This window comes from the organism of the source record quoted next, unplaced genomic scaffold, assembly GCF_019419815.1.
Source record: "Pyrus x bretschneideri cultivar Hongxiangsu unplaced genomic scaffold, Pyrus_bretschneideri_v1 Contig22, whole genome shotgun sequence".
Classification (NCBI taxonomy): domain Eukaryota; kingdom Viridiplantae; phylum Streptophyta; class Magnoliopsida; order Rosales; family Rosaceae; genus Pyrus; species Pyrus x bretschneideri.
This window is the reverse complement of record NW_025999524.1, coordinates 5,195,511-5,220,071: the sequence shown is the minus strand read 5'-3', so window position 1 is coordinate 5,220,071 and position 24,561 is coordinate 5,195,511. Positions and strand designations below refer to the sequence as shown.

The 24,561-nt window shown below is 36.1% G+C and overlaps 5 protein-coding genes across 6 annotated transcripts; 2 read left to right on the top strand and 3 right to left on the bottom strand.

The window, feature by feature from the left end:
* Positions 1 to 108: 108 nt before the first annotated feature.
* On the bottom strand, positions 109 to 1,905 carry LOC125477669 (protein PLANT CADMIUM RESISTANCE 2-like). 2 transcript variants are annotated; one of them, XM_048585060.1, is made up of 4 exons: positions 1,596 to 1,905; positions 1,328 to 1,399; positions 1,014 to 1,226; positions 109 to 399 (listed from the first exon to the last, which is right to left on the bottom strand). In XM_048585060.1, exons 1-4 carry the CDS (start codon positions 1,681 to 1,683, stop codon positions 311 to 313), a joined length of 462 nt encoding a protein of 153 aa, XP_048441017.1. In that variant the 5' UTR covers positions 1,684 to 1,905; the 3' UTR covers positions 109 to 310. The 2 variants fall into 2 exon arrangements, with proteins under 2 accessions (XP_048441017.1, XP_048441016.1); XM_048585059.1 differs by lacking the exon at positions 109 to 399 and adding an exon at positions 435 to 619.
* A 128-nt stretch (positions 1,906 to 2,033) lies between these two features.
* On the bottom strand, positions 2,034 to 3,917 carry LOC103943055 (protein PLANT CADMIUM RESISTANCE 2). The gene is made up of 4 exons (XM_009353249.3): positions 3,653 to 3,917; positions 3,409 to 3,480; positions 3,083 to 3,295; positions 2,034 to 2,314 (listed from the first exon to the last, which is right to left on the bottom strand). Exons 1-4 carry the CDS (start codon positions 3,900 to 3,902, stop codon positions 2,223 to 2,225), a joined length of 627 nt encoding a protein of 208 aa, XP_009351524.2. The 5' UTR covers positions 3,903 to 3,917; the 3' UTR covers positions 2,034 to 2,222.
* Positions 3,918 to 4,373: 456 nt separating this feature from the next.
* EG4 (endoglucanase 8) lies at positions 4,374 to 8,471 on the bottom strand (the record flags this gene model as incomplete). Its single annotated transcript, NM_001302305.1, is given in 7 exon segments — positions 4,374 to 4,873; positions 5,178 to 5,341; positions 5,526 to 5,637; positions 7,175 to 7,336; positions 7,516 to 7,608; positions 7,700 to 8,107; positions 8,205 to 8,471. Coding segments are annotated over 7 exon segments (1,530 nt in total), but the record flags the coding sequence as incomplete, so codon positions are not given.
* A 5,913-nt stretch (positions 8,472 to 14,384) lies between these two features.
* Positions 14,385 to 15,206, top strand: LOC103943052 (21 kDa protein-like). The gene has a single exon (XM_009353245.3). The coding sequence runs from the start codon at positions 14,400 to 14,402 to the stop codon at positions 15,033 to 15,035; it is 636 nt and encodes a 211-aa protein (XP_009351520.2). The 5' UTR covers positions 14,385 to 14,399; the 3' UTR covers positions 15,036 to 15,206.
* A 1,542-nt stretch (positions 15,207 to 16,748) lies between these two features.
* On the top strand, positions 16,749 to 17,210 carry LOC103943257 (pectinesterase inhibitor 9-like). Its single transcript, XM_009353510.2, has one exon. It carries the CDS (start codon positions 16,749 to 16,751, stop codon positions 17,208 to 17,210), a length of 462 nt encoding a protein of 153 aa, XP_009351785.2.
* Positions 17,211 to 24,561: the final 7,351 nt, after the last annotated feature.

Here is a 24,561-nt window from a genome sequence, read left to right as displayed (position 1 = left end):
TGTAATGGAATGACCATATTGATTTGTGTCATCAATTTTTAGGGACAACCTTGATTGATTTTCAATTTTAAGGACCAGCTTGATGGGGTTGGTCAATTTCAAAAATCATTTGTGATAAAACCATATTATTTATTTGTATCATTATACATGATGCTCATATTACAACAGTTATTCAATATTTCATACATTGTACATGAGTTATAGTAAATACAGTATATGAGTTATAGTGTCGAAAACTCTACTATGTTCCAAAAATATACTGCGATGCTCGAAAACTCTACTATTTATATTAACATGAACCAAAACTCTACTATGAGTTATAGTGTCGACTCATGCCTTCCTCCACCACCGGACTCATTCCAACTTCACGGTTCCTTTCCTTGATGTTTCCATGCCATCCTAATTGTTTTATTATTCAACATTAATCCAACCAAGTCAATGCAAAGAGAACAAAAAAATAAAAAAAATCTAAAATATAGAACTCTCAACTACATCTAGCCTTTATTTAATTTGGAAGGTCAGTCAGTTTGTGGCCAACACAAAATATTATCAAATTTGCTTCTAGAGGGTCTAAAGCCACCGGGTTTGAAAAGACCTTTCTTCTTTGTAATATCGTTTCCTTTAAAATATATATAAATCTTAAATAAACATGAACAGATGTACTAATTAATTATGATTACTAAAACTTAACCTAACTCAGGAAGTAAGGAAGACATAGGTACTAATTTCTGATTAAGGAGATCCAGTTTTATATATTAATGCGGGAGTTTATTGAAACTATTGAATTCAGAATATGATAAAGTAGCTCATGGGTGGGGAACTACTCTTTTGATGGGTCTCGCAATGGCTCTATTCGCAATATTTCTATTTATTATTTTAGAGATTTATAATTCTTTCATTTTAATGGTGTAACTGGTTGTATATTCTCATATTAATTAGTATTAATCATGTCACGCAACACCGGTTGATTGCATCTTTGAATTTAAAAGAACTAGAAATAGAGAAGTGATTACCAGGTTTCATGTTGAAACCGCGAAACTTGAGCTCGCGGTACTCTTGGCACAAGGCGCAGCCCTCACAGAAGCAATGAACCAAGCAGTCACCACAAGGGCTCCCATCCAGGGTGTATTGCTGTCTCATTTTGGAGCGGTAGAAGCATGAATAGATACACGGAAAAGCCGTCACACAAGCAATCAGTATGTACAGCGCTCCACTTGCGCAACAAGCTGCATATAATTTAGTTAATTAATTACTTAACCCTCATAATACACCCTTATCCCATTTAGAAAGAAGGAAAAGGAAGGAAGGAGCTTAATTAGTTAATTACGTATAGAACCCTTATCGACGGTCTCTGCAATTTGGCCAAAAGTGATGCATGGACACCAAAGTGTTACGCAACCTGCATGTAGACATACACAATAACATGAATCATTAATTCACGAGTAAATGATCAATACATGATCCAAATTAATCCCCACTATAAACAACTTTATCAAAATAATTACAAATCATTTACGCTATAAGAAAATCTGACAATAGTGAGAATAATATGTATACATATAAAATATATATATCCCATTTTTATATATACGTACAGTTTTTTGGATCGGAGAAGCAGTCGAAGAGCCCGGTGGACCAAGGAACGAGGTCGCGATGGCGACTGTGGCCGCTTTGGGAGCTCATGTCCTCGTGAGAAGTAGTAAAATAAGGTTCAGCCAGTGTGAGTGGATCCACCTGAATTTCTTCAGGTTTTTATAATGTTGACTTGATTGATATTGTAAAACTTAAGAACGTATTCTATTTTTTATTGGTTACGCGGCACACGGAGGTGAACTGGGAAAAAAGAATTGCAATCCCCCGTCTTATAACTTGGCCATGCCGCCAAAATCGAACATATTCCTTTATTTTCAGCAAGTCGAACATATTCCTTTATTTTTAGCAAATCGAACGTATTCCTTTCTTTTCAACAAATTGAACATATTCCTTCTTTATTTTCTGTTTCATTTTTTTTTTTTTTTGTCTTCAAATTTAAATGTATTATTATTTATTTGTATCATTATTACAACAATTATTCAATATTTCATACATTGTACATACCCGTGTATAAAATCATGACAACAAACTTAGAGTAAACATTAAATATAATTTACTATGTCGAAAACTCTACTATGTTCAAAAAATGCACCGAGATCTTGATAACAAACGATAGTCTACATGATGTTTCATTTATCTCGACTCATGCCTTCCTCCACCACCGGAGCCACCGGAGTCATTCCAACTTCTTGGTTCCTTTCCTCGATGTTTCCATGCCATCCTAATTGTTTTATTATTCAACATTAATCCAACCAAGTCAATGCAACAAGAACAAAAAAAATTTAACCTAAAATATAGAACTCCATCTAACATTTATTCAATTAGGAAGGTCAGTCAGTTTGCGGCCAACAGAAGATATTATCAAATTGGCTTCTAGAGGGTCAAAGCCACCCGATTTGAAAAGACCTTTTTCTTCTTTGTAATATCGTTTCCTTTAAAATATATATAAATCTTAAACAAACACGAACGGATGTACTAATTAATTATGATTAGTAAAACTTAACCTAACTCAGGAAGAAAGGAAGACATAGGTACTAATTTATGATTAAAAGAAATAAGGAGATCCAGTTTTATATATTAGTATTAATCATATCCAGACAGTAAGACCTATATTAGGGTCAGAAATTCTTGGGCATACAAAGTCAACAGATCTTGTTGAAAATAAAATATATTATGGCTACACAAACCGTTGAAGGGAGTTCTAGATCTGGCCGTCCAAGACGAATTAATTCGGGGAGTTTATTGAAACCATTAAATTCATAATATGATAAAGTAGTTCCTGGGTGGGGAACTAATCTTTTGATGGGTCTCAAAGTGACTCTATTTGCGATATTTCTATCTATTATTCTAGAGATTTATAATTCTTTCATTTTACTGGTGTAACTGATTGTATATCCTCATATTAATTAGTATTAATCTTGTCATGCGGCACAACACTTAATTGAATCTTTGAATTTAAAAGAAGAACTAGAAATGGAGGAGTAATTACCAAGTTTCATGTCGAAACCGCGAGACTTGAGTTCGCGGTACTCTTGGCACAAGGCGCAGCCCTCACAGAAGCAATGAACCAAGCAGTCACCGCAAGGGCTCTCTTCCAGGCTGTATTGCTGTCTCATTTTGGAGCGGTAGAAGCATGAATAGATACATGGAAAAGCCGTCACACAAGCAATCAGTGTGTAAAGCGCTCCACTAGCACCACAAGCTGCATATAATTTAGTTAATTAATTACTTAACCCTCATTAATCGGTTACTAATACACCCTAATCCCATTTATAAGGAAGGAAAAGGAAGGGAGAAGCTTAATTAGTTAATTACATATAGAACCCTTATCGACAATCTCTGCAATTTGGCCAAAAGTGATGCATGGACACCAAAATGTTATGCAACCTGCATGTAGACATACACAATAACATGAAACATTAATTCAAATGTAGAGTAAATGATCAACACATGATCCAAATTAATCCCCAATATAAACAACTTTAACAAATTAATTACAAATAATTTATATATATATATATATATATTATATATATGCCATATTTTTATATATACGTACAGTTTTTTGGATCGGAGAAGCAGTCGAAGAGGCCGGTGGACCAAGGACCGAGGGCGCGAGGGCGGAGATGGGTAGGTGGGTGGGTCATGTGGCTGTGGCCACTTTGGGAGCTCATGTCTTCGTAAGAAGTAGTAAAATAAGGTTCACTACCGGAGCTGACTGGGATGCCCGTGGCCGGTGCATCGACATGTTGGTGGAGGTGGTCGGAGGAGGAGTACTTCTCGTATCCGTTTGTTTTTGACGAGTACATGATGGTTGAAGATTGGTGGGGAACGATCAGCGATGAGGAGGTTGAGAGAATATGATCTCAGACAGAGAGAGAGGATTATAGAACTTCGGTTTATTGACTTCCTAGTCTCCTTTGTCTGCGGCTGCGTTATGCGTGTCTTTCTGGGTGCTTCCTTGCTTACAAAGCTGGGCCGGAGTTTTTGAAGGCCCAGGGAAAAGCCTGTGAAAAATGGCCCTTTTATACAGAACAATTTTTTTTTTTTTTTAAATTCCAAATAAAAATCGCGGAGTGATTTTTGAACATCTATTTCACGTTTTACACTTTATTTATTTATTTTTTATTTATTCAATCGAATAACTATAAAAGATAGGTATACAAGTATCACGATATACGGAGTAACCACGAGTAAGAAACGATTCGTGTAAAGCAAGACTCTAAAAGATTCGGATACATGAGTTAGAGAAGTCGTTGTTGTTACATTGCAACTTCATATCACATTCAAAAGTAATCAAAAGACCATTTGCTTGCATTAGCAGTGGTTTCTTCATCAATTTGGGATTTGGGTACAATTGGAATATTTCAGAATAATTGGGGGTAGGGTACGTGCGTGGGTGACCTTAGCGTAGCGCACCACTACACTTCTCTCAATTTACATTTGGGTACTGAAATCAATAGTGGGCTGAAAAATATGAAAGTAGGCCCACCAACGGTGCATTGATGTAAGTGGTGGGCTCGGATTCTTGGAAGAAAGACCTCGAGTCCGGGAATGCGTCTGAGCTGTTGGGCCCACCAACAACGGCTCCCACCAGCAAATTTGGGTTGGGATTTGGACTCAAGAAGTATCTAGACCCGGCTTTGCACCCGATACGGGCCGGATGAGCCTGCACCGATGGTAGCGAGCTGCCCCGATGGTGTATCCTCTGTGGGTAGCGTGCACCGTATCCGACCATGTACGACATCCTCAATGGATTATCACCTAGAATGTAGTCCACCTGAAGAAAAATCAATTCCGAAAATTACAATGTTGTCCTCACATATTCTGATTATTCCAGAAGCACCCTTGTTCACGTGGGTGCCCTCCTAACGAAGGTCAGAAAATTAAGGTTAAAGTCGAATAGGACAAGATCAAAATTTAGCCGTTAACTTGTCTTCATTATTTAAAGATGGTCAATGACTGAATAATGTATGGTCATAAACTCGTAAGACCGTGAGAACTGGCAGAACTCTCGCGGAATTGAAATACTATTGCAATAACATTTCATGTCGGAGAGAGACACATTAGTTTTCATGAATTACCTGGCGTTTGGCCAATTGTTTGAGGAAAGCAGGGGAGGCTGAGGTCTCGCCACATGGCACGTTCTTATTGGCATGGCTTAGATAGTTGGAGTAGGACAGAAGTAGGAATGAAAGTGAGGTTACATGCTGCATGTTACTACCTCCTGGCTTGAATATCAAGCCACCTTCAAAAGAGAAAAACTTAATCAATTTACTAAACTTAATTAGTGAGTTCCACAAAACAAAACAAAAAAATTAATTAGTAAGTAATTAAAGAAAAACAGGGTTTTGCCCATGACGCAATTAGCAGTCCTGGAAAGTTTATGATCTTATTATTTTATTCTTTGTGATCATAAAAATATTATATACCAGGAGAATATTGGACTTGAGGATGAGAAAGTCCAGGCAGTATGGAACATATAAACCCATCAGCATTCTGTGTGAAAGATTCGAAATAATCTGCTTTTCCCATAAGCACTTCCTGCAGCCAAATCCAAAAGCACATTTAATTTTTTTTTCTCCTGTAGATGATGAGAAACACTGAGACTGACACATGCATTGTGTATAATAGCTAGGTTTCAATTGCAAAACCAATGAATCGAAATCCGCCATTCATGAATCAAGATAATCCTATTTTATTTTCCAATATTCTTGTACTTATTATTATCTATATGCACTGCACATAAGATATAGCAGATCGATACTTCCTTGGTGCTTCAGAGCTCCTCCAAGTGATAACAATTGTAATGTATTCGTGCCTATAGAAGAGACGCGTGAAAATCATCTCAACGTAATAATGCACAAACAAGCTTATGCACATAAAATACAAGAAATATGCAGAAATCATTTCCCTGTAAAAGGATAACAAGATATAATAGAGTGGGAAAAGGATTACGTTTTGAAATCCGGGACTGGGAACTGAAAAGCCCTTAACAAGGGGTCGCAATCAGTTCCAAGAAAAGTTAGGGTTGTGAGGCAAATAATACGTCTGAAGGGAAGAGTATGGGAAGAAAGAAGGAAAGAAACCCATCCTCTCGCTCTCGGCACCTTTAAGCACATGCACACAGCAGAGACTCAACTCATTTCGTCCACCCATGGGACCCACCAGTCCACATGGAAATGGATGACCGCTTTGTTGCTTTTCTCTGATTGACGAGACTACACAATGCCAAAAATCCATTCCACCCTAAAGTCATTTCTACCCCTCTTGCATCATCTCGCTTCTTCTTATTATCTTTAATCCATCGGCGCAATTTCGACTATGTACTGTCTAATCTAATAATTAGCAAATGAAAGCCTAATTGTAAGCTAAAAATGGATCTTGTCTTAGATTCACGCACTTTTTTCCTAAATTTTCTCGACTATTATTTTTCTACATGTTTTTTAACTTTACGTAACAAATGCTTTGCCTGTTGAGTTATTAAATCCAATTTGCACTGAGATGTACGGATCGCACCACCACTTAAAATACAAAGACCTTTGTTCGCTTAACATATTCCAGTTGCTCAAAACGGTATGCCAAAAGGGTCCACAAGACAACCAAAAACCACGGTGCACACATTGGATAATGTTAATTATTTGCACAAGTGACATAAAAGTTAATGGTATATTTTTATCAGCGATGAGAAATGAAGGGAGACAAAGGAGTCGAATGAAAAGGCAAAAACGAAAGTTAAGTCATTCATGTCCGTTCAATTATTGATTAAACGGACATGGTTGAGGATTCGGAGGATCCAAATGGAAGGAATGCGGAGAAATCCTATTCGTATTTTTTACATTTAGACATAATTCCAGAGCACGTGATACACAGACCATACCACCTATTTTGCACTAACGCAACGATTAAAGAAATGGTTGCTACATTCCATACAAGAACATAAAGCCAAAAAGAATAAAAACACAGATTGAGACAAACAATAAATTATATTTAAATAATCAATAAAGTTGGTAGCACAATGAGTAAGGAGTAATAAAGAAATAATTAAGAAATGAAAGCTAGATTTGTTTGGCTTAAGTACCTTGGAAATGAGGACGTTAATCCCAGCATGCTTGTTGTCCCAACCAAACTCGTTAATGGTATCACCTGCTCGCAACACCACCTCGTTCTTCACTATATATTCTCTGTATACGCGCCTCCTCGATGCCTTGTGCAGCCACACTGCTCCCCACAGCAACTCATCCTAAAGTATATTAATCCAACTACATTAAGCTAAGAAATTCGATTTCTAAAAATGTTACAGAGACGGGCCAACATTTCACTACTTAATCATTTCGATATTGCGTTTAACAAGTTATTCACTAACACGAACTTGTAAGTTTTATCGTAAAAAATTTCGGTGTAAGAGTCAGTTTTGTTGACCTGGAAGCCGTTCACGTCGCAGTAAAAAGGGCACACGGCATGGTGCAGGCTGGCGCTGTACGCACCCCGGTGCCTGTCAGCAAACTCGAAAACCTGTGTCGCAGATTTTACTTTTTAACTTTTTACCCAAAGTTAATAAAACAAACGAAGTGAACAGTTAAGTGAGTGAGTGACAGCGACGTACCCTAACGGCTCGATTGAGGAGGAATCTAGAGTAAGCCGGGTCACGTGATCTGAACACGATAGAAGCAGCGGCGAGAGCAGCGGCTGTTTCGCCTGCCACGTCAGACCCCGGGTGGTTCTTATCGATCTTGTACACAGCGCGTGACGTGTCCATGTCCTCCGGCCGCTCCCAGCAGTTGTGGTCCGAGTAGGGGTCGCCGACCTGGACAAAAACGACGTCGGGCACCGCCGTCGCCTTGAGGAGGTAGTCGGAGCCCCATTTCACGGCCCGAACCGCGTTCTTCAGCTCCGGACCCATGGTTCTCCCGAAGTCGATGACGCTCCACGCCAGCAACGTCGTCGTGAATGCCATTGGAAATCCGAACTTTACGTTGTCGCCGGCGTCGTAGTAGCCGCCCGATAAGTCCACCTGAAGTTAGTATTAATAAATGCAATGTCAGAAAAAAAAATTCAAATTAAACTCGGCGTTTGAGAAATGTGGGAGTGCGAAGGGAATGGGAGCTTACTCCGGCGGTGGACCCGTCGTGCAATGCAGAGTCGCGGCGCCATTTTAGGCGTTGATCCTGGGGGAGCTTGCCGGAGCGTTGGCCTTCGAAGAAGAGGATGCTCTTGCGGAGAGCGTCGTGGTAGTCGTGGGTGGCGGCGCTGGTTGAGTGGAAAAGGAGAGAAAGGAGGAAGAGGGCTGCGAGAGGGGCGCGAAATGCGGAAACATTCCCCGGGAGGCAGAGGAGGTTTCGCGCCATTTTTGTTGGTGGTGGAGGGGAGCAGAGCACACTTAACAGCAGCCGTCTTGGGTTCTTTTATAACGAAAAGGCGTCATTGGATTCCAGAGGCTGGGCCAATGGGGTTGGAACACGTGGAGGAGGTTACTGGATCATGCTCGGATTCCAATGCAGGACTTGCGTGACTGGATCGCTTCGAGTCTCTTTGACTCGTTGGACCGGGTTTGGAGAGAACCGGTGTCTAAATTTGTTTGCATGGTAATAACCCCGAAAGATTGTAAGAATCGACGGTGGATTAGATTTGTGAATTTAATGGACGAAATGATGAGTTAAATTATGGGGGAGGTGGATGGTCCATGGTGCGGTGGATGCGACACACGTGGAAGGCGTGAGGGGTGTCGGCCCCACAATGTACAACAAGATTATACCTCTCCCCTCCAAGACTGACTCTTGTAAGATTAGAGTACGTTTTTGTATCGTTTCGTGTCAATTATGGATATCATGATTCATTGTATTTTTACGACTGATCAAGCGGTGAGGTAGTCATTTCACAAAAATTGCTCACCGCCTGCATCTCTCAAGGTGTCAATATATATTAAATGTATTCCTTTACGTGTTTTAACTGATTCACATAATCATTGCATCATTTTTACAATACATTATTTTAGTTTTCTTGTTTCTATTCGGTCATTTTACGTTCTAGTTTTCAATGGATATATGTAGAGATATTGAGGAGTGGGAGAGAGGAGGGAAGGAGACCAATGGGAATACGTGATTGATTGAGGCGTGCATGTGATCTTCGATTCGGTGCTCTGGTGCTCTGGTAGTTGTACAAAAGTATTTCAAATCGGGAAGAAGTTTTCTAAAAGGCAAGTACGTACGAAGATTGTATGTGTACAGTAATTGTACAAATGGATTTCAACGGAAGATATATAGATAGACTGAGAAATGTTATGGGCCTCTCTCTCTCTCTCTCTCTCTCTCTCTCAAAGTGAGATTTTCTTTCGATTTTCTATCATCTCATAGTTTAATGTTAATTCTCTCATGATAATATTATAAAATATTGTATTAAAAATATGAAGTAGCACAGAGTTCGTTGAGAGTCCCATTTTTGAAAAAATCTCTTTAACATTTCTCATAAATTATACATAGACAAAGTAACAGAACTTGCATGTCAACTCTCAGCTCCAAATCCAATTGCAAAAAAATACGAACAAATCAAACATAACTACAGACTTGCAGTTCAAGTAGTTGGCTGCTAATTAAGCTCTTATTAGTGTTTATAATTTTGTCCGTTGATAAATTGGCTAATTTGAGTTTATTGTGTTTTCGAGCAGCTGACGCTGTTAGGTTCTCTACAACTCATGATGTCTTCTTGTAGTTTTGAGCCACCTTGGGCTCAGAGGGGCAGATGCCCCCACTCAGTTTATTGGCAAACAAAAAAATGTACATGCTTGTGATATTAGTAAAGTGTATAACTTGTTTACTTGCTTGTGATATTAGTATTAACTTTTTCAATTGCAATTGCCAATGTTGAAAAAGAGCATTTTCGACCATGATATTTCCGAAGAATTGATTGAGAAATCGGATGGAGATAAATAGATGAATGATAACATGGTTATTTTTATATAGAGAGATATTTGATGGCATTAACTCTTTCAAATCATGAACACGAGTCGAGGGATATTATAATATTTTGTATGAAAAATCTTATGGATTAATAAATAAGTATTTATTTAGTAAATTCTCTAGCTTTTTATTTTGTGACGTTGTTGTTTAACAATACCCCCATTCAAACAAATTTCCGGCTTCGTCCTTGGTTTAACCCCGTTGTTAATGAAAATCTACGCAAGTACCCTTGTAGTAATTTTGATAACAAACAATTGATGCAAAAGCCCTATTCAATATGTGATATTTATATACTCTGGAGTTTGAAGGTAGAGACAAATGTGTAGGTTCCCCAATTAAGGTAGAGAATGTATATGTATGTGGCACCGCTGAGAATTCCTTTTTTTTTTTTTTTTTTTTAAACAAATGATAGTATTTACACTGAGGGAATGAGATGGACTTAGCTTCACAATAGGCTAACAATAATGTGGTTTAAGTGTGCATTTAACGAGAATCAAATTTAAGACCTCTCACTTATAAGTGAAGAAGAATATCACTAGATTATAGTGTTAAATGGGACACCGCTGAATATTACGGATCATCTTTTTAGTCATCAATTTAATTATGCATGTGACTTGTGACTTATTGCAGTTGAATGAATGAAGAAAATCTCATTTCTATGTTGAAAACAATGAAAAGTATATATATGTTAGTATGAATGAATCAATTGTTCAACATGTGAAACTTCATGCTACTTTTGTCTTTTTGCCATTTACCAATCCGAATTGTTGTCCGGTTTAAATCATCTCCAATGCACCGAATAGTTAGGAGGCAGATTCTTTGCCCTCCCATCTTTCGTGCCCTTTTATTTATGTTGTCACGATTAAATCACGTTAATATTTTATTACTATTTATTTTTGTCTTATTATCTCTATAGAAAATATAAAATATTAACATTACTTAACCGTGAACACACAAAACAAGAAATCACAGAAGGACATGGAAAATGAGAAGACAGAATCTACCTCCCAATAGTTAAACCCCATTTATAACGAAAAACGTTCTCGATATCTAAGCGACCCCACCTAAAAGAGCTCTAATAATCACATATAGAATTGAGTGCCTGACTGCCTTTATTGTGATTTCAAGAATGCGATTATGCGATGAGCTTTTTTCCCACTAAACCCGAAATTCTTGCAAGTACAAATCCGAAACTTACAATTTTCGAATGTGTGATGCTAATTACACATCTTTTTTTAACTCTATATATTCTTTGTTAAATATTGTTCTTTGATTTTCTTCGATTCATTATATTCAACGGTTGAAAATTGAGAGATGTATTAAAGATAAAAATGAATGTGTGGATAGCGGTATTTTTTTTTTAAATCAGATGCTTCTTGGGCCAATAAAATTGATACGGCCCGGTATGTATTTTCAATGGGTTTAGAGTTAATGAATTTTCTCCGGTGCGTGGGCCTTTAAATGGGCTTCTACAGAGAAGCCGTGAGATGGGTTGGTGGTCGTATGAACAGAAAATAATGGTTTTGAAGACTTTCAGTCCAGCTTTTGTTTATTACAGGTAAATTTTTGAGGAGGATCCCAATTTTTGAACTCACTATGTATTGCATTTCAACTATTCGAACTATCTTACCATATATTGTTGCCAAAAATATTAGTCACATCTAAAATGATCGAGACTTTTAGAGCATGTTTGATATTCTATTTGAATCCAATTTTTTAAACTCAAAAACAATTTTTAAGTTTTAGGCCTTAAAAACTTGTTTGGTATGATTGTTTTTTAAAACTGAACTCAAGACCAACTCAAAAATATAGTATATTCTTTAAAAACACAAAAAATGAGTTTTTAGAGTCTTTAAACTTAAACTCACTTATTTTTTCTCTCCCTCCTCCCTTCTCACTCCAAAGCTATCTCTCTCTTTTCTTCTTTCTCTCTGCCCTTCACCCTTTTTTTTTTTTTGCCTTTTTCGTCTCTCCTCCAATCTGCACTCATTATTTTCTCCGTTTTTTTTTCTATCACTCCTCTTCCTTTTCCTCCCTATCTCCTCCGATCCTCTCACTTCTTTCTCTTTTCTCCAATCATCTTTTACTTTCTTTTCTCCTCTCTCCTCTTTCTCTCTCAACCCTCTATTTTTAGATCTCTTTGTCCAAATTAAGTTGTAAAATTTAAAATTTTTAAATTGCATACCAAACAAGTTTTTGAGTTTTAAAGAAAATTGTTTTCAAGAAAAATTCTTAAGAAATGTTTTGAGAAATTATAAAAAATTTCAAATAGGATACCAAACAAGCCCTTAATTGTAATATGGAAATTTGACGGACATGGGTGTCTAAGAACAAAATAGATAAAATTAGACGATTTTGATGATTGTGGACATGGCAAGTCCGTGACCCAAAGGTAATTAAGTTCTAATATCAAGGACATTCACTCGACTGATCAATTACTGACCATAGTCAAATTTGCTGTCTGACAGCCATACCATGTGTTCACAAGGCTATACACAAAAAATCAAGACCCCACGTATTTTTGTATCACTTGAATTTTTACTCGAAAGAAGTGTGCCTAATATGAACTGCGGTACCCAATAATTCTTCAAACGATAGAATGATAGGCTTGTAAAAAGAAAAATAGATAAAGAAAAGAAGAAGAAGATAGTCTTTTCTTTTGGCCTAGCTAGGCAAAGGTTATTCAAATGTTCGTTCACATTGCTCATTACCTCAACCGTACTCGATTGAGCTCGTGACATAGAATATTGATTCAAATGCTCTTTATTTACGGGTGACATTTTCCCATGTCTAACGCAATTGAATTAGGCTAAATGTTGTTTTATCTTTGACAATGATGCGTGGCCATAGGGGGTGGGCCATTTGGGATTGAGACTCATTTTGGATCTCTGTGTTCGGAGCTCGTAGTTCGAGAAATCTGAACCACTTAATTTCAATTATACGACCTCTATTAGCCCATCACACTGACCCACTTCACAAAATCTAAAAACTTGAACAATATGAATCTTTTTCTCTGTCTTTTGAACAGTCCGAATCTCTCAGTTAGTAGGCTTCGGACATAAATATTCGAAATAGATCTCATTCCCATCATTTACACATGATTTACCCATTGGAAGCAGGTTTGTATAGATGAAATCATGATTATTCATTTTCAATTGCTAATCTATATTATGTTAAAAAGAAGCATACTTAATACAACTTAACATTAAACTCGTTGTAAATACACATTGTTATATGCGTTAATATGAGTTAAAATGGAGGGACCCGAATTATTTGCTTGATTTTTATGTGCTTGACTCCTCATATGGGTTTATAGTTGACACATCACTCTTAAAATTTGAATGAGATGTCATGTGGATATAAAATCGAACAGAGAATCCAAATCTAAAACTTTATATCTTTTAATCGAGGCCGAGTACCACTAAACCTAATGATCACATGCAACCCAACCTGGCTATGTGATGTGATCCCTCGATCATGATCATGCATGTTTCTCTTTTGAAAAAGTTCAACTTGGAACCAAGAAAACCTGCCCCGGCCCCGCAGAAACACAAATTCATTTCAAGCTTTTTCATGTCTCCCTCATCATTAAGATTCGTTTGTATTGAGTCAATTGCGGCGACGAGCTCGTGAATCAATCATATATACCTTCTCCCAAAAGCTTCAAGATTAAGTTGAGATTAGGATCACATTAGCTTAATTGAAAGAGTCGAAGGAAATACACATCTGTTTGAGAATGTTTTACTTTCACTAGTGGTGAAACAAAGAGTCGAAGGAAATACACATCTGTTTAAGAATGTTTTTATACAAAATACTTCTGCTTATAAGCGTTTTGTTGACGCTATCATAAAAAAGATTTAACGTTTGTATGGTATTTTTGCATGCTTCTGGCTATACATAGCTCGAAAGTACTTTTCCTGCCAGTGATTAGTGTTTAAAACCATTCTGAGCAATATCTTATTTCCAAAACTCAAATGTTTTTATTCATACGATGTGTGGTGGAACACTGGAGCTAATAATCGAGTATTTGGAATTTGGACCCTGCACAATAATGCTACAAAGTTGGCACGCTTAGCAATAGTAGCATTAGTGGGGTAGCTTCCCCAGACCTAGAGACCCAAGCCTAACTAACGCACCCAACCGCCCTACCCGCCCACAGGATTAAAATGGCACCCCACCAGCCGTCCAATTATCCAGATCATCATCCCTTCTGGACGTTTCCATTGCATCCTAGCCGTTGATGGTGCAACTACTCTGCTACGTACATAAACCCCCCAGCCCACACATCATGGAGCTCAAGAAGCGGAGTCTTCTGTGTTCTTTCAATAATACTCTCTATTCCCACACACCATGAACACCAACCGCATGTACACCCACTTCCTCCTCCCCCAACTCTCCTTCACCATCCTCTTCTTCCTCATCTCCCACCCCATTCCCACCGTCGGATTCCCATCCAACGACTCGGAATTCATCCGCACTAGCTGCGGCACCACTCTGTACCCTGACCTCTGCTACACCTCCCTGTCCCGCTTCGCCAGTGCCGTCCAGGACAACCCGACTCGGCTCGCCAAGGTCGCCATCGGCGTCAGCCTCGCCAGGGCCCGCCGCATTGCTGCCTACGTCTCCAACATATCCCGTCAAGCCGACTACGGCGCCGACCCTCGCGCCTCCTCAGCCCTCCACGACTGCTTCTCCAACTTCGGCGACGCAGTCGACGAGATTCGAGGCTCCCTCAAACAGATGCGCCAGCTCAGTTCCACTGCAAACTCAAGAGGCGGATCCTCGTCGTTCCGGTTCCAGATGAGCAACGTCCAGACGTGGATGAGCGCAGCGCTTACCGACGAGGAGACCTGTACGGACGGGTTTGATGACGTGGAGGATGGGCCCCTCAAGACCGACGTGTCGAACCGGGTTGAGAATGTGAAGAAGGTTACCAGCAATGCCCTTGCGCTCGTTAATAGCGTTGCTGAGAAGGGCGCGCCCTGATAAAAGTCGAGCCTCCATCTCTGGTTTTGGTAGTCTTTGGCTGTTGGAGTAGTTGATTAGTAAGTTAATCAATGAAGATTAGTAGAGATTTGTATCAAACTTTACCGTCTGTTTTCTTTGTGTGTTAATGTTGTTGTAATATATTTTGGTCTAATTGGTGATTGTTTTCCAGTTGCTATGGTTGTAGTTTATTAGGGTCCATAAAAAAATTAGAAGAAGTTAATCGGGGAGGAACTTTATGAGGGTAAATTACCTATTAAAGACTTTACTATTAATTGTTCGGGTTTTTTGTTCTTCTAAAAATGTCCTTTTTCAGGACAAATTTTTTTGAGTATCCAGAATATGGCCCGCCACACTAACTATCAAAATATATGTTGTTGGATATTTTTAAAAACAAAATTTCAACTAATAATATTACGACGCTGGTTGTATTAGGCTGTATTATCGGCCCACTGAATAATTTCTCCCTTTTTAATATAAAATGATTGTGTTCTTGTTATATTAGTATTTTTTGAAAATTTATTGGAGAAAATCATTTATCTAATTTCTGTTTTGAAGATGATATGCTATGTGATTTTGATTTGAGGCTCATTAAGATGGATCTTTTTTCCCATATAATGACGTTTCTTTCTCGCACTACATAAACCCTCCCACTTAAAATGATTTTTTTCTTGTTAAATTAATATTATTTGAAAATTTATTGGAGAAAATCATTTATCTAATTTCTTTTTTGAAGATGATATGTTATGTGATTTGATTTGATTTGAGGCTCATTAAAATGGATCTTTTTCCCGTATAACGGACTTTTCATTCTCGTACTACATAAACCCTCCCATTTCAACCGCAGTACATGTACAACCACACATGCATGCAGTCATGAAGAACACTGAACGCAGGACGACCCAGTTTCTCCTCTCTCTCGTTTAGAGATGGGCAACGTTTATGGCAGACGGGTAACGTGATTATTTACCCATAATCGTTTATATTTATACCCGCATAACTGTTTACCCGTTGAGTAATTGTATAAATGGTTATACACATACCTATAACCGTTTATTAACGGTTAACCATACTCATAACCGTGTACCTATTTAACCATAACCTTTTACCCATTTAATCATAACCATTTACCCGTTTTTGAACCCGTTTATAATTTTTTTTTTTTTATCAATTTACCCTTTTTTCACCTATCTACATGTTTTTTTAACAACTTGAAAATTACAAAAGAAAAATTTGTCATAATCTTCGTTTTCTGACAATTAAACACCGTTATAAGTACATTTTAGTATGCATTTCCCTATTTTAATCATTTAAGTCTTCGTACAATTCCAATTATTGAAATAATAGTTTACGAACAATATTTTTCTACTACACCCAAGCAAGTCTTTTATCATAATCCATATGATTACAAAGTAAAGCTTCTAAAAACAAAAAGTGGTCATTATCTTGAATACTAGATGATTCAAAGCTCCAAAATATTCCGAAACTAAACACTTTCGAACACTAATGCTTTAGCATGTTCAATCACCAAGTCTCATCAACTAGTTATCACTAATGTTTTATTCGTTATAACCGCGGGTAATACCCATAACCGTCCATTTAAATTTCATGGATAAACGGTTATGGGTATAACCGTTTGTACGAACAAACGATTATACCCATAACCGTAATAGTTAACTTTAAATGAATAGGTAACCGCGATTATCCAAATCCATGGGTATTTTGCCCATTCCTACTCTTGTCTTCCTCTTTTCATTCCTCTCACAACCAATCCCAACATTCGGATCCCCATCCAATGAAACGGATCAGCTCGCCAAGGAAGCTCTTGACGTCGGCCTAACCAGTGCTCAGCGTATGGTTAACTACTTATCCAGCATCGCCCTTAACGACTGCATCGAGGCCTTTGGCACCGCCGCCGGCCTCATTCGCAACTCTCTTGAGCAGATGCTCCTGCTCAGATCCCCCAGCTCCCCGTCCTTCAGGCCAGAGATAAATAACGTGCTGACATGGATAACCGGTGCCATTGACGACGGGAACACCTGCACGGAGGGATTTAAGGAGGTGGCGGAGGGTCCCTTGAAGACCGACATATCCAATAGGGCGGAGGATTATAAAAAGGTTATTGAAAATGCGCTTGCACTGGTTCGTAAAGTTGCCGAGAAGCAGGCGCCGTGATCAACCCTCATCTGGTTTCTTGTAGTATTTTTTGTCTGTTGGAACTATCAATAGTGACTTGATTAAAGAAAATAAGTTAATGTTTAAATCATATTTAACAATCAAGTTCACGAGAACCCCTTTGTAATTGAGATTCATCGTCAACATCAATGGGTCCCGCCGGCAAACTATTGTTAATATCGCAGCCAATCTGTTGCTGTATATAGAAGAGAAACTTCTCTACCTGTCCGGACTTCCGACACTCTATTTCTCTCACCACACGATAGTTGGATTCCCACCTCCAATATTACACATTCATTTTCGTATACTTGACCTCAAACCTTATTACTTGCAATAAAGAAGAACCAAAATTTTCTATATCATTTAGAGTCATCAGTTGTAATTAGCAAGGGTAAAATAACATTAATGTTGGGGTCACATGCACCAATTTTCCCCGCTTTGGCTTCACTAGTGTACCTGCACCAACAAATTCAATTTGGAGATAAAGTTATGAAATTAACAAGAATGTGTGGAAAGATGGATGCAGTTTTTTAAAGGATGAATACGTACGTACTAAGATTATACAGTAGCTGTTATTAGTGTTGTTTAGAGGCAATCAAAGCTACCCTAGTAGTGACATGATTTCCGTAGCTGATGAATTGGCTAATTTGAGTTTATTGTGTTTTTTTAGTTGCTGACGGTGTTAGGGGTTCTAGACCTCCTGACGTCTTTTTGTAATTTCATTTTGTTGATCGTTTAACCCCATTGTTAATAAAAATTTACCCAAGTACCCATGTAACAATTTATGCAAAATCCCTATTGAATATGTCACATTTATAGACTGTGGAGTATGTTGACAAATTCTCAATCACTTTTTTATCCATCAATTAATTATGCATGTGACTTATTGTAGCTAAATCAATGAAGAATATCTCAATTCTATGTTAATTAATCAATCAGTTAACACATAAATTATAAAATATAGTATGCTATAAATGAGAACCGTATCGAAATTAGACGTTAAATCTTCACGTCTTGTTGTAAATATGGATTGATTGGCAAGACATCTTCAGACTCGTTTGAAAATACTTTTAAAATAATTGAAGACGTTTTTGGAGAAAATGATTTTTCCAGTATCCACTTGTATTTAAACTAACGATTGGTTGCACAAACATTTTTGCCAAAAACCCTTTCATCAGTTTTAAATGGACTTCCAACCAAGCCCTTCAACTGCCAATTATTTCCAATCTCCTTCTCTCCAATCAGATACACCGCCAAAAAAAAAAAAAAAATTCATTCCAAAAAAGATGGAAAGAATCATATAATTTCCACACTATATGCTGCCAAACCCCATGCCCTAAAGCATGCCACCATTATATACGAACACCAACCCCTTGTTAATCCCAGACATAGATGATCGTCCATAAAGTAGTATCCATTTTTACTCTTAAAAAAGAAGAAAATAAAACTGGATACAGTTTTGGTAGATACTATTAGGAGTAATCCAGTTGTTTTTACGTTGTAATATTTCCAATCTCCTTCTCTCCAATCAGATACACCGCCAAAAAAAAAAAAGGGATTTTTTAAATTTAATCCTTCAAGAAAATTGAAATTTAAAATTAACTTGGCATTAGATTACATATTGATTATAATCATTGATGTGTCCTTAATTCAAAATAATTAATGTGTCTTTTATCTAATGTCTCCCATTAAATATTTAAATTTATTAACATACAAAATTTTAATTTATTTTTTGACCAAAAAATAGTTTTTTAATTTATTAATTTTATTTAACATTCTTCAAACTTGAAAGACTCAATTAATGTACCTAAATATTAGTACCAAAATGCGTGTAACGAAATGTATGTACTAAAATATATGCACCGAAATGTATTATATTAAATTAATCTACCTAAATGTGTATACCGAAATGTATGCACCAAAATGTTAGTGCCGAAATGTATTATATTGAATTAATGTACCTAAATGCTTGTATCGAAAATGTATGTACCGAAATGTGTGTATCTAAATGTATGCACTGAAATGTGTGTACCTAAATGTATTGACTGAAATATATTATAATGAATTTTAATGTACCTAAATGAAGAAAACAAAGTATATCGAAATATATTATATAACAAATATTAGTTTATCTAAATGTTTACAACAAAATATATTATGATAAATGAAATGAAAATGAAATAAAATTAATACATTAAAAATTAGGAAGAAAAAGATAAATAATTAAAAAATCAAATATAATTAATAAATAAGGTTATTAATGTATTAGGGGACTAAAATTAGATTTTAATCTTACTCATGGTTTTAATCTAAAAGTCATCTTTGCCAATGATTAAAATGAAGTTTTCTATTCACATAAAAACAACTGGATTACTCCTAATAGTATCGACCAAAACTGAAACTACATATATCTAGTTTTATTTTCTTCTTTTTTAAGAGGAAAAATGGGTACTATTGTCAAAAAATAAAAAATAAAATAAAAAGAAAAAAAGAAGAGGAAAAATGGGTACTACTTTATGGATGATCATCCACGTCTGGGATTGACAAGAGGTTGGTGTTCATATATAATGGTGGCATGCTTTAAGGCATGGGGTTCGGTAGCATATGCCATATAGCGTAGAAATTATATATAACAACTAGTGCACTGTAGATACACATATTATCCATGCAAAGCTAATCATAAAGTTAGCAGAGCTGCATAATATTTGTAGAAGTTTGATGAGTTGTGACGTTAATTAGGAGAGCAACTTGGGTGGTGTAGTTGCATCTATATATTTTGTCTTAACGGAAATTGGGTATTATGCTTGTTTTCAAAGGGGTTAATTTATGGTTGCAGATAAAAAAATAGAAAACTTCATTTTAATTCTTAAAAAAATATGAGTTTTAGACTATAACCTTGTGTAAAATTAAAATCTAATTTTAGTCCCTAGTACATTTAATCATCTCATTTATTAGTTATATTTTGATGTTTTATTTATCTTTTTATTCCTATTTTAATGTATTAATTACATTTAAATTTAATTTTCATTTCATTTATCATAATATTTTAATGTCTACATTTAGGCAACTATGTTTTTTTTTTTTTTTTTTTTTTTTTTAATAATATATAGTCCAATAACAATTTTGTATATATGTTCTTCATGTAGGTACATTAATATATTTGAATATTTCGGTATATCCATCAATACAAACATATAAGTTGTAACATCCCACATCGCCCAGGGGAGTGATCCTTATATGTATATTCTCATCTCTACCTAGCACAAGGCCTTTTGGGAGCTCACTGGCTTCAGGTTCCGTAGGAGCTCCGAAGTTAAGCGAGAAAGGGGCTAGAGCAATCCCATGTTGGGTGACCCACTGGGAAGTTGCTCATGAGTTCCCAAAAACAAAACTGTGAAGGAATGGTAAGCCCAAAGCGGACAATATCGTGCTACGGTGGTGGAGCGGGCCGGGGAAGTGATCCGCCCCGGGCCGGGATGTGACATAAGTACATTAATTCATCGATACAAACATATACATGCATTTCGGTACATACATTTTGGTACACACATTTGAGCTTTTTTTTTTTTTTTTTTTTTTTAGTACAACGATATATTTTACACTAAGGTGAGGGAGGTTTGGCTAGGCCACACAATGGACAACTTAATTTGGTATCGAATTCGCCATCCACGAGATTTGAACCTAATACATCTCATTTGAGTATTGACTTTCTGGTACATTAATTCAATATACTATATTTTGGTACATACATTTTGGTACATATATTTCGGTATTGACATTTAGATACATTAATTCAATATAATACATTTTGGTACATACATTTCGTTACGTACATTTTGGTACATACATTTTGGTATTGACATTTAGGTACATTAATTCAATATAATTCATTTCGGTACATATATTTCGATACGTACTTTTTGGTACGTATATTTCGGTACATACATTTTGGTACATACATTTCAGTATTGATATTTAGGTACATTAATTCAATATAATACATTTTGGTACGTACATTTTGGTACATATATTTCGATACATATATTTCGGTACATACATTTTGGTACGTACATTTTGGTACATACATTTCGGTATTGATATTATTTCGGTACGTACATTTTGGTACATAAATTTCGGTATTGATATTTAGGTACATTAATTCAATATAATACATTTCAGTACATACATTTAGTTCATTATAATATATTTTGTTACAATCATGTAGGTACAAAAAAGTCAATTATATATATTTCGGCATAGTACAATCATGTATTTATATATTTTGTATCACAAATTTCTTTTAATATTTTCTCATTTATGTTCATTTATAATTAAAGAACTAAATATGTGCATATTAATAAAATTAAAATTTAATGTGGAGAGATTAAATAAAAATACACATCAAATAACAAAAATTGAATATAAATTTTGATAAAGTACACTTCAAGGGATTCAATTGAATATGTAATCTAGCACTAGTTTTTTTTTTTTTTTTTAATTTTAATCTTTTGCAAGAACTAATGTTCAAAAACCCCTTATGTGAAATATTGTGATTCCACATCACCCTTTTGTTTCTGCATCCCTTTCTTCATTCCAAAAGAAAAATAAAAAGAGGCGTTCAAAAAAAAAAAAAAGAAAATAAAAAGCAAGACTTTCTTTACAAACCTCCGGTTCATTACTTCATCCATGCAATAACACAAAAATACCTACTCAATATGCGAATGCTAAAAATTATAAAACAATTGTAAGAACCACTAACGTAAGCTACAGAAGACTAATTGTGGTTGGCCCTGTGAAGATCATAGTTCAAAGTTCAAACCATGGAGTTCAGATATTTTCTTTTCTTTTCTGTCCTATTCATGCTGCAACATTGTTCTTGTGGTTGTAGAACCATTGAACCATGCAGCAACCAAACACCATACCCTCAACCTCTCGTGTGCCACCAAGATCACCAACATCATAAAAGTAGGTTTTCATTTCCTGACCGAAAGCTTCTGAAATTGAAAAAAAAATTTGATGTAGAAGCAGCCCAAGACGGGTCCGGAAATTACAAATCTATTTCCGAGGCTCTGATTACCGTGACAAATGTGTGTCGCAATACGACTACACGAATTATCATATACGTCAAAGCTGGCGTGTATAGAGAGTACGTCGAGATTGAGACAACCATGTGGGACATAACATTCATTGGGGATGGTATTGACAGAACATGCGGAGGATGGTTCGGGCACTTTTGAATCGGCTACCTTTGGTAAGTTTTGAACTCAGTAACAATGCAGTTGCCATAATTTGTTTGTTTTATTTTTTATTTTTTATTTTGGTACATATAACTTTGTTTGAGTTATTTTTATTTATGTGAAATCCCCCAATTTCTCATAATTTTAACGTCGGTTTGTATTTTCTTCCTTGATTGTATTGTCTTGTAAAAAGATTATATAGTAGTAAGGAAGACAATTTAATCCTATATACCGGTTGTAGTTTAAATCCTAGTTTATCGTCGGTTTGTTTTTTCTTGCTTGATCGTGTTATCTTACGTCAAAAAAATAGTCATATGTATATTCTTATAATGAAAAATAAGATTATCTGTAATTAATACATTAAAATGAAACTAAAGCATACGTATATTCTGAGAATGAAAAATAAGCATATGTATATCCTTCGATTTCAGAACAGTTTCATAAACTATTTTTCCTCTCAGTCTGATTACGAATTAGTAAATGAGTCATTATAGTGGCTTGAAGTAGGGGAGTTAAACTCTCAATTAAATACTAATTGGATTTGACATGTATTAGTGAGGGATTATTATTGAATTGGGCCAACAGATGCACAAGGCCTCTGTTAAGAAACACGGCACGTTAGATATTGTCTTGCTTCCCAACCCAGATGATCCGTCCCAACATAACGGGCTTTCTAAGAGGTTAACAAGAATCCAAAGAATAAATGGGCCCTATTAAAGTTATGAAGAGTTTGCCCCCCTCCAGAATGGCTTTCTAAGAGGTCCACACGACTCTAACTAATAAATGGGCTTTCTAAGAGGTCCACAACACTCCAAAGAACAAATGGGCCCTTTTTAAAATAGTGAAGAACCTTGCTCCACCAGAATGGGCTTTCTAAGAAGTTTTACAAGACTCCAAAGAAGAAGGGAGTTTTAACGAAAAACTCACGGTACTGTTCACTTTAACGAAAAATCACATTTTTACACTAAAAATTCAAACTTGGTACTATTCACTTTACCTTTTATTTTTACCTTATCGTTAAAACTCAAAGTTTTCAAGTCATTTTTATTAGTTTTCCTAAAGAACAAATGACACAATGGGCTTTCTAAGAGGTCCACAAGAATTCAAATATAAATGGGCCCTATTAAAATAATGCGCAATTATAAATTTATGATATGCAAAAAATTTTCCTATATTTTTTTATGTAAAATATAGGTGAACTAATCTTGGATCAAATAACATGTCTCACAATTTGCACAAATTAATTACCCTTTTTTTTATGATTAGCACGTTATTTTTGTAGGTAGATTATTTTGCATATATTATAATTTTATCTGCAAATAATTGACCTAAATTAATTTTGAATCAAATAACATTTCTTATTTTTTAGGTAAATTATTTTGCTTGAATTTACATATATTATGCATTTTTTTTGTTATTATATATATAAATATATATATGTGTGTGTAAAACAATTAACCTACATTTATTTGAAAAATATATTTAGGCATCCCAAAAATGAGGAAAATGAGGTTAACTCACATTTACAAAGATACATGGACCAATATTGAGTAAATCATGCGTGAAATCAATCAATTAATTAATTAATACTACACGAACGTAAACAAAATTTTTTTGTACTAAACTATAATTAAATAAACGGAAATGCACCATGTGCTCATTCTAAATTAACTATATATGGAAACAACTTTAATTGGCCAGTCCAGATTTGTTGTACAGAAAACCCTAATGCTTGTCCAAAAAACCTAATGAAGTTATTTCTTACTATATAAACCCCCTCCCCACACCACTACCAGCACAATACATGTACAAGTAGAACCACACATCGATCCTTGACAATCCCCACGAATGACGACCCAGTTTCTCCTCTCCCTCTTCTTCCTCTTATTCCTCTCCCGCCCAATCCCTACTATCGGCTCCCCTTTCACTGAAAAGGTACAGCGCACCAAGGACGCTATCAACGTCTGCCTAACCCATACGCAGGGGGATCTTGACTTTTTGATTCATGCGTCGAATTGTTCGAGGATGTTTTTGACTCTTTGCACAATGCTCATGCGTTTAAGGACCAGCTTGGCACCCCGACACCCCGTCCTTCCATGAACAGATTTGGAAGA

What these genes read in the sequence shown, in the direction of transcription:
- LOC103943052 (XM_009353245.3), top strand. Translation starts at nt 14,400, where the DNA reads ATGAACACCAACCGCATGTACACCCACTTCCTCCTCCCCCAACTCTCC.
- LOC125477669 (XM_048585059.1), bottom strand. Translation starts at nt 1,683, where the DNA reads ATGAGCTCCCAAAGCGGCCACAGTCGCCATCGCGACCTCGTTCCTTGG. An exon ending in CTTCTCCGATCCAAAAAACT is followed by an intron (nt 1,400 to 1,595) that starts GTACGTATATAT and finishes GTCTACATGCAG; the next exon opens with GTTGCGTAACACTTTGGTGT. An exon ending in CGGTTTCAACATGAAACCTG is followed by an intron (nt 620 to 1,013) that starts GTAATCACTTCT and finishes TATATTTTAAAG; the next exon opens with GAAACGATATTACAAAGAAG.
- LOC103943257 (XM_009353510.2), top strand. Translation starts at nt 16,749, where the DNA reads ATGGGTATTTTGCCCATTCCTACTCTTGTCTTCCTCTTTTCATTCCTC.
- LOC103943055 (XM_009353249.3), bottom strand. Translation starts at nt 3,902, where the DNA reads ATGTACTCGTCAAAAACAAACGGATACGAGAAGTACTCCTCCTCCGAC. An exon ending in CTTCTCCGATCCAAAAAACT is followed by an intron (nt 3,481 to 3,652) that starts GTACGTATATAT and finishes GTCTACATGCAG; the next exon opens with GTTGCATAACATTTTGGTGT. An exon ending in TGTCGATAAGGGTTCTATAT is followed by an intron (nt 3,296 to 3,408) that starts GTAATTAACTAA and finishes AATTATATGCAG; the next exon opens with CTTGTGGTGCTAGTGGAGCG.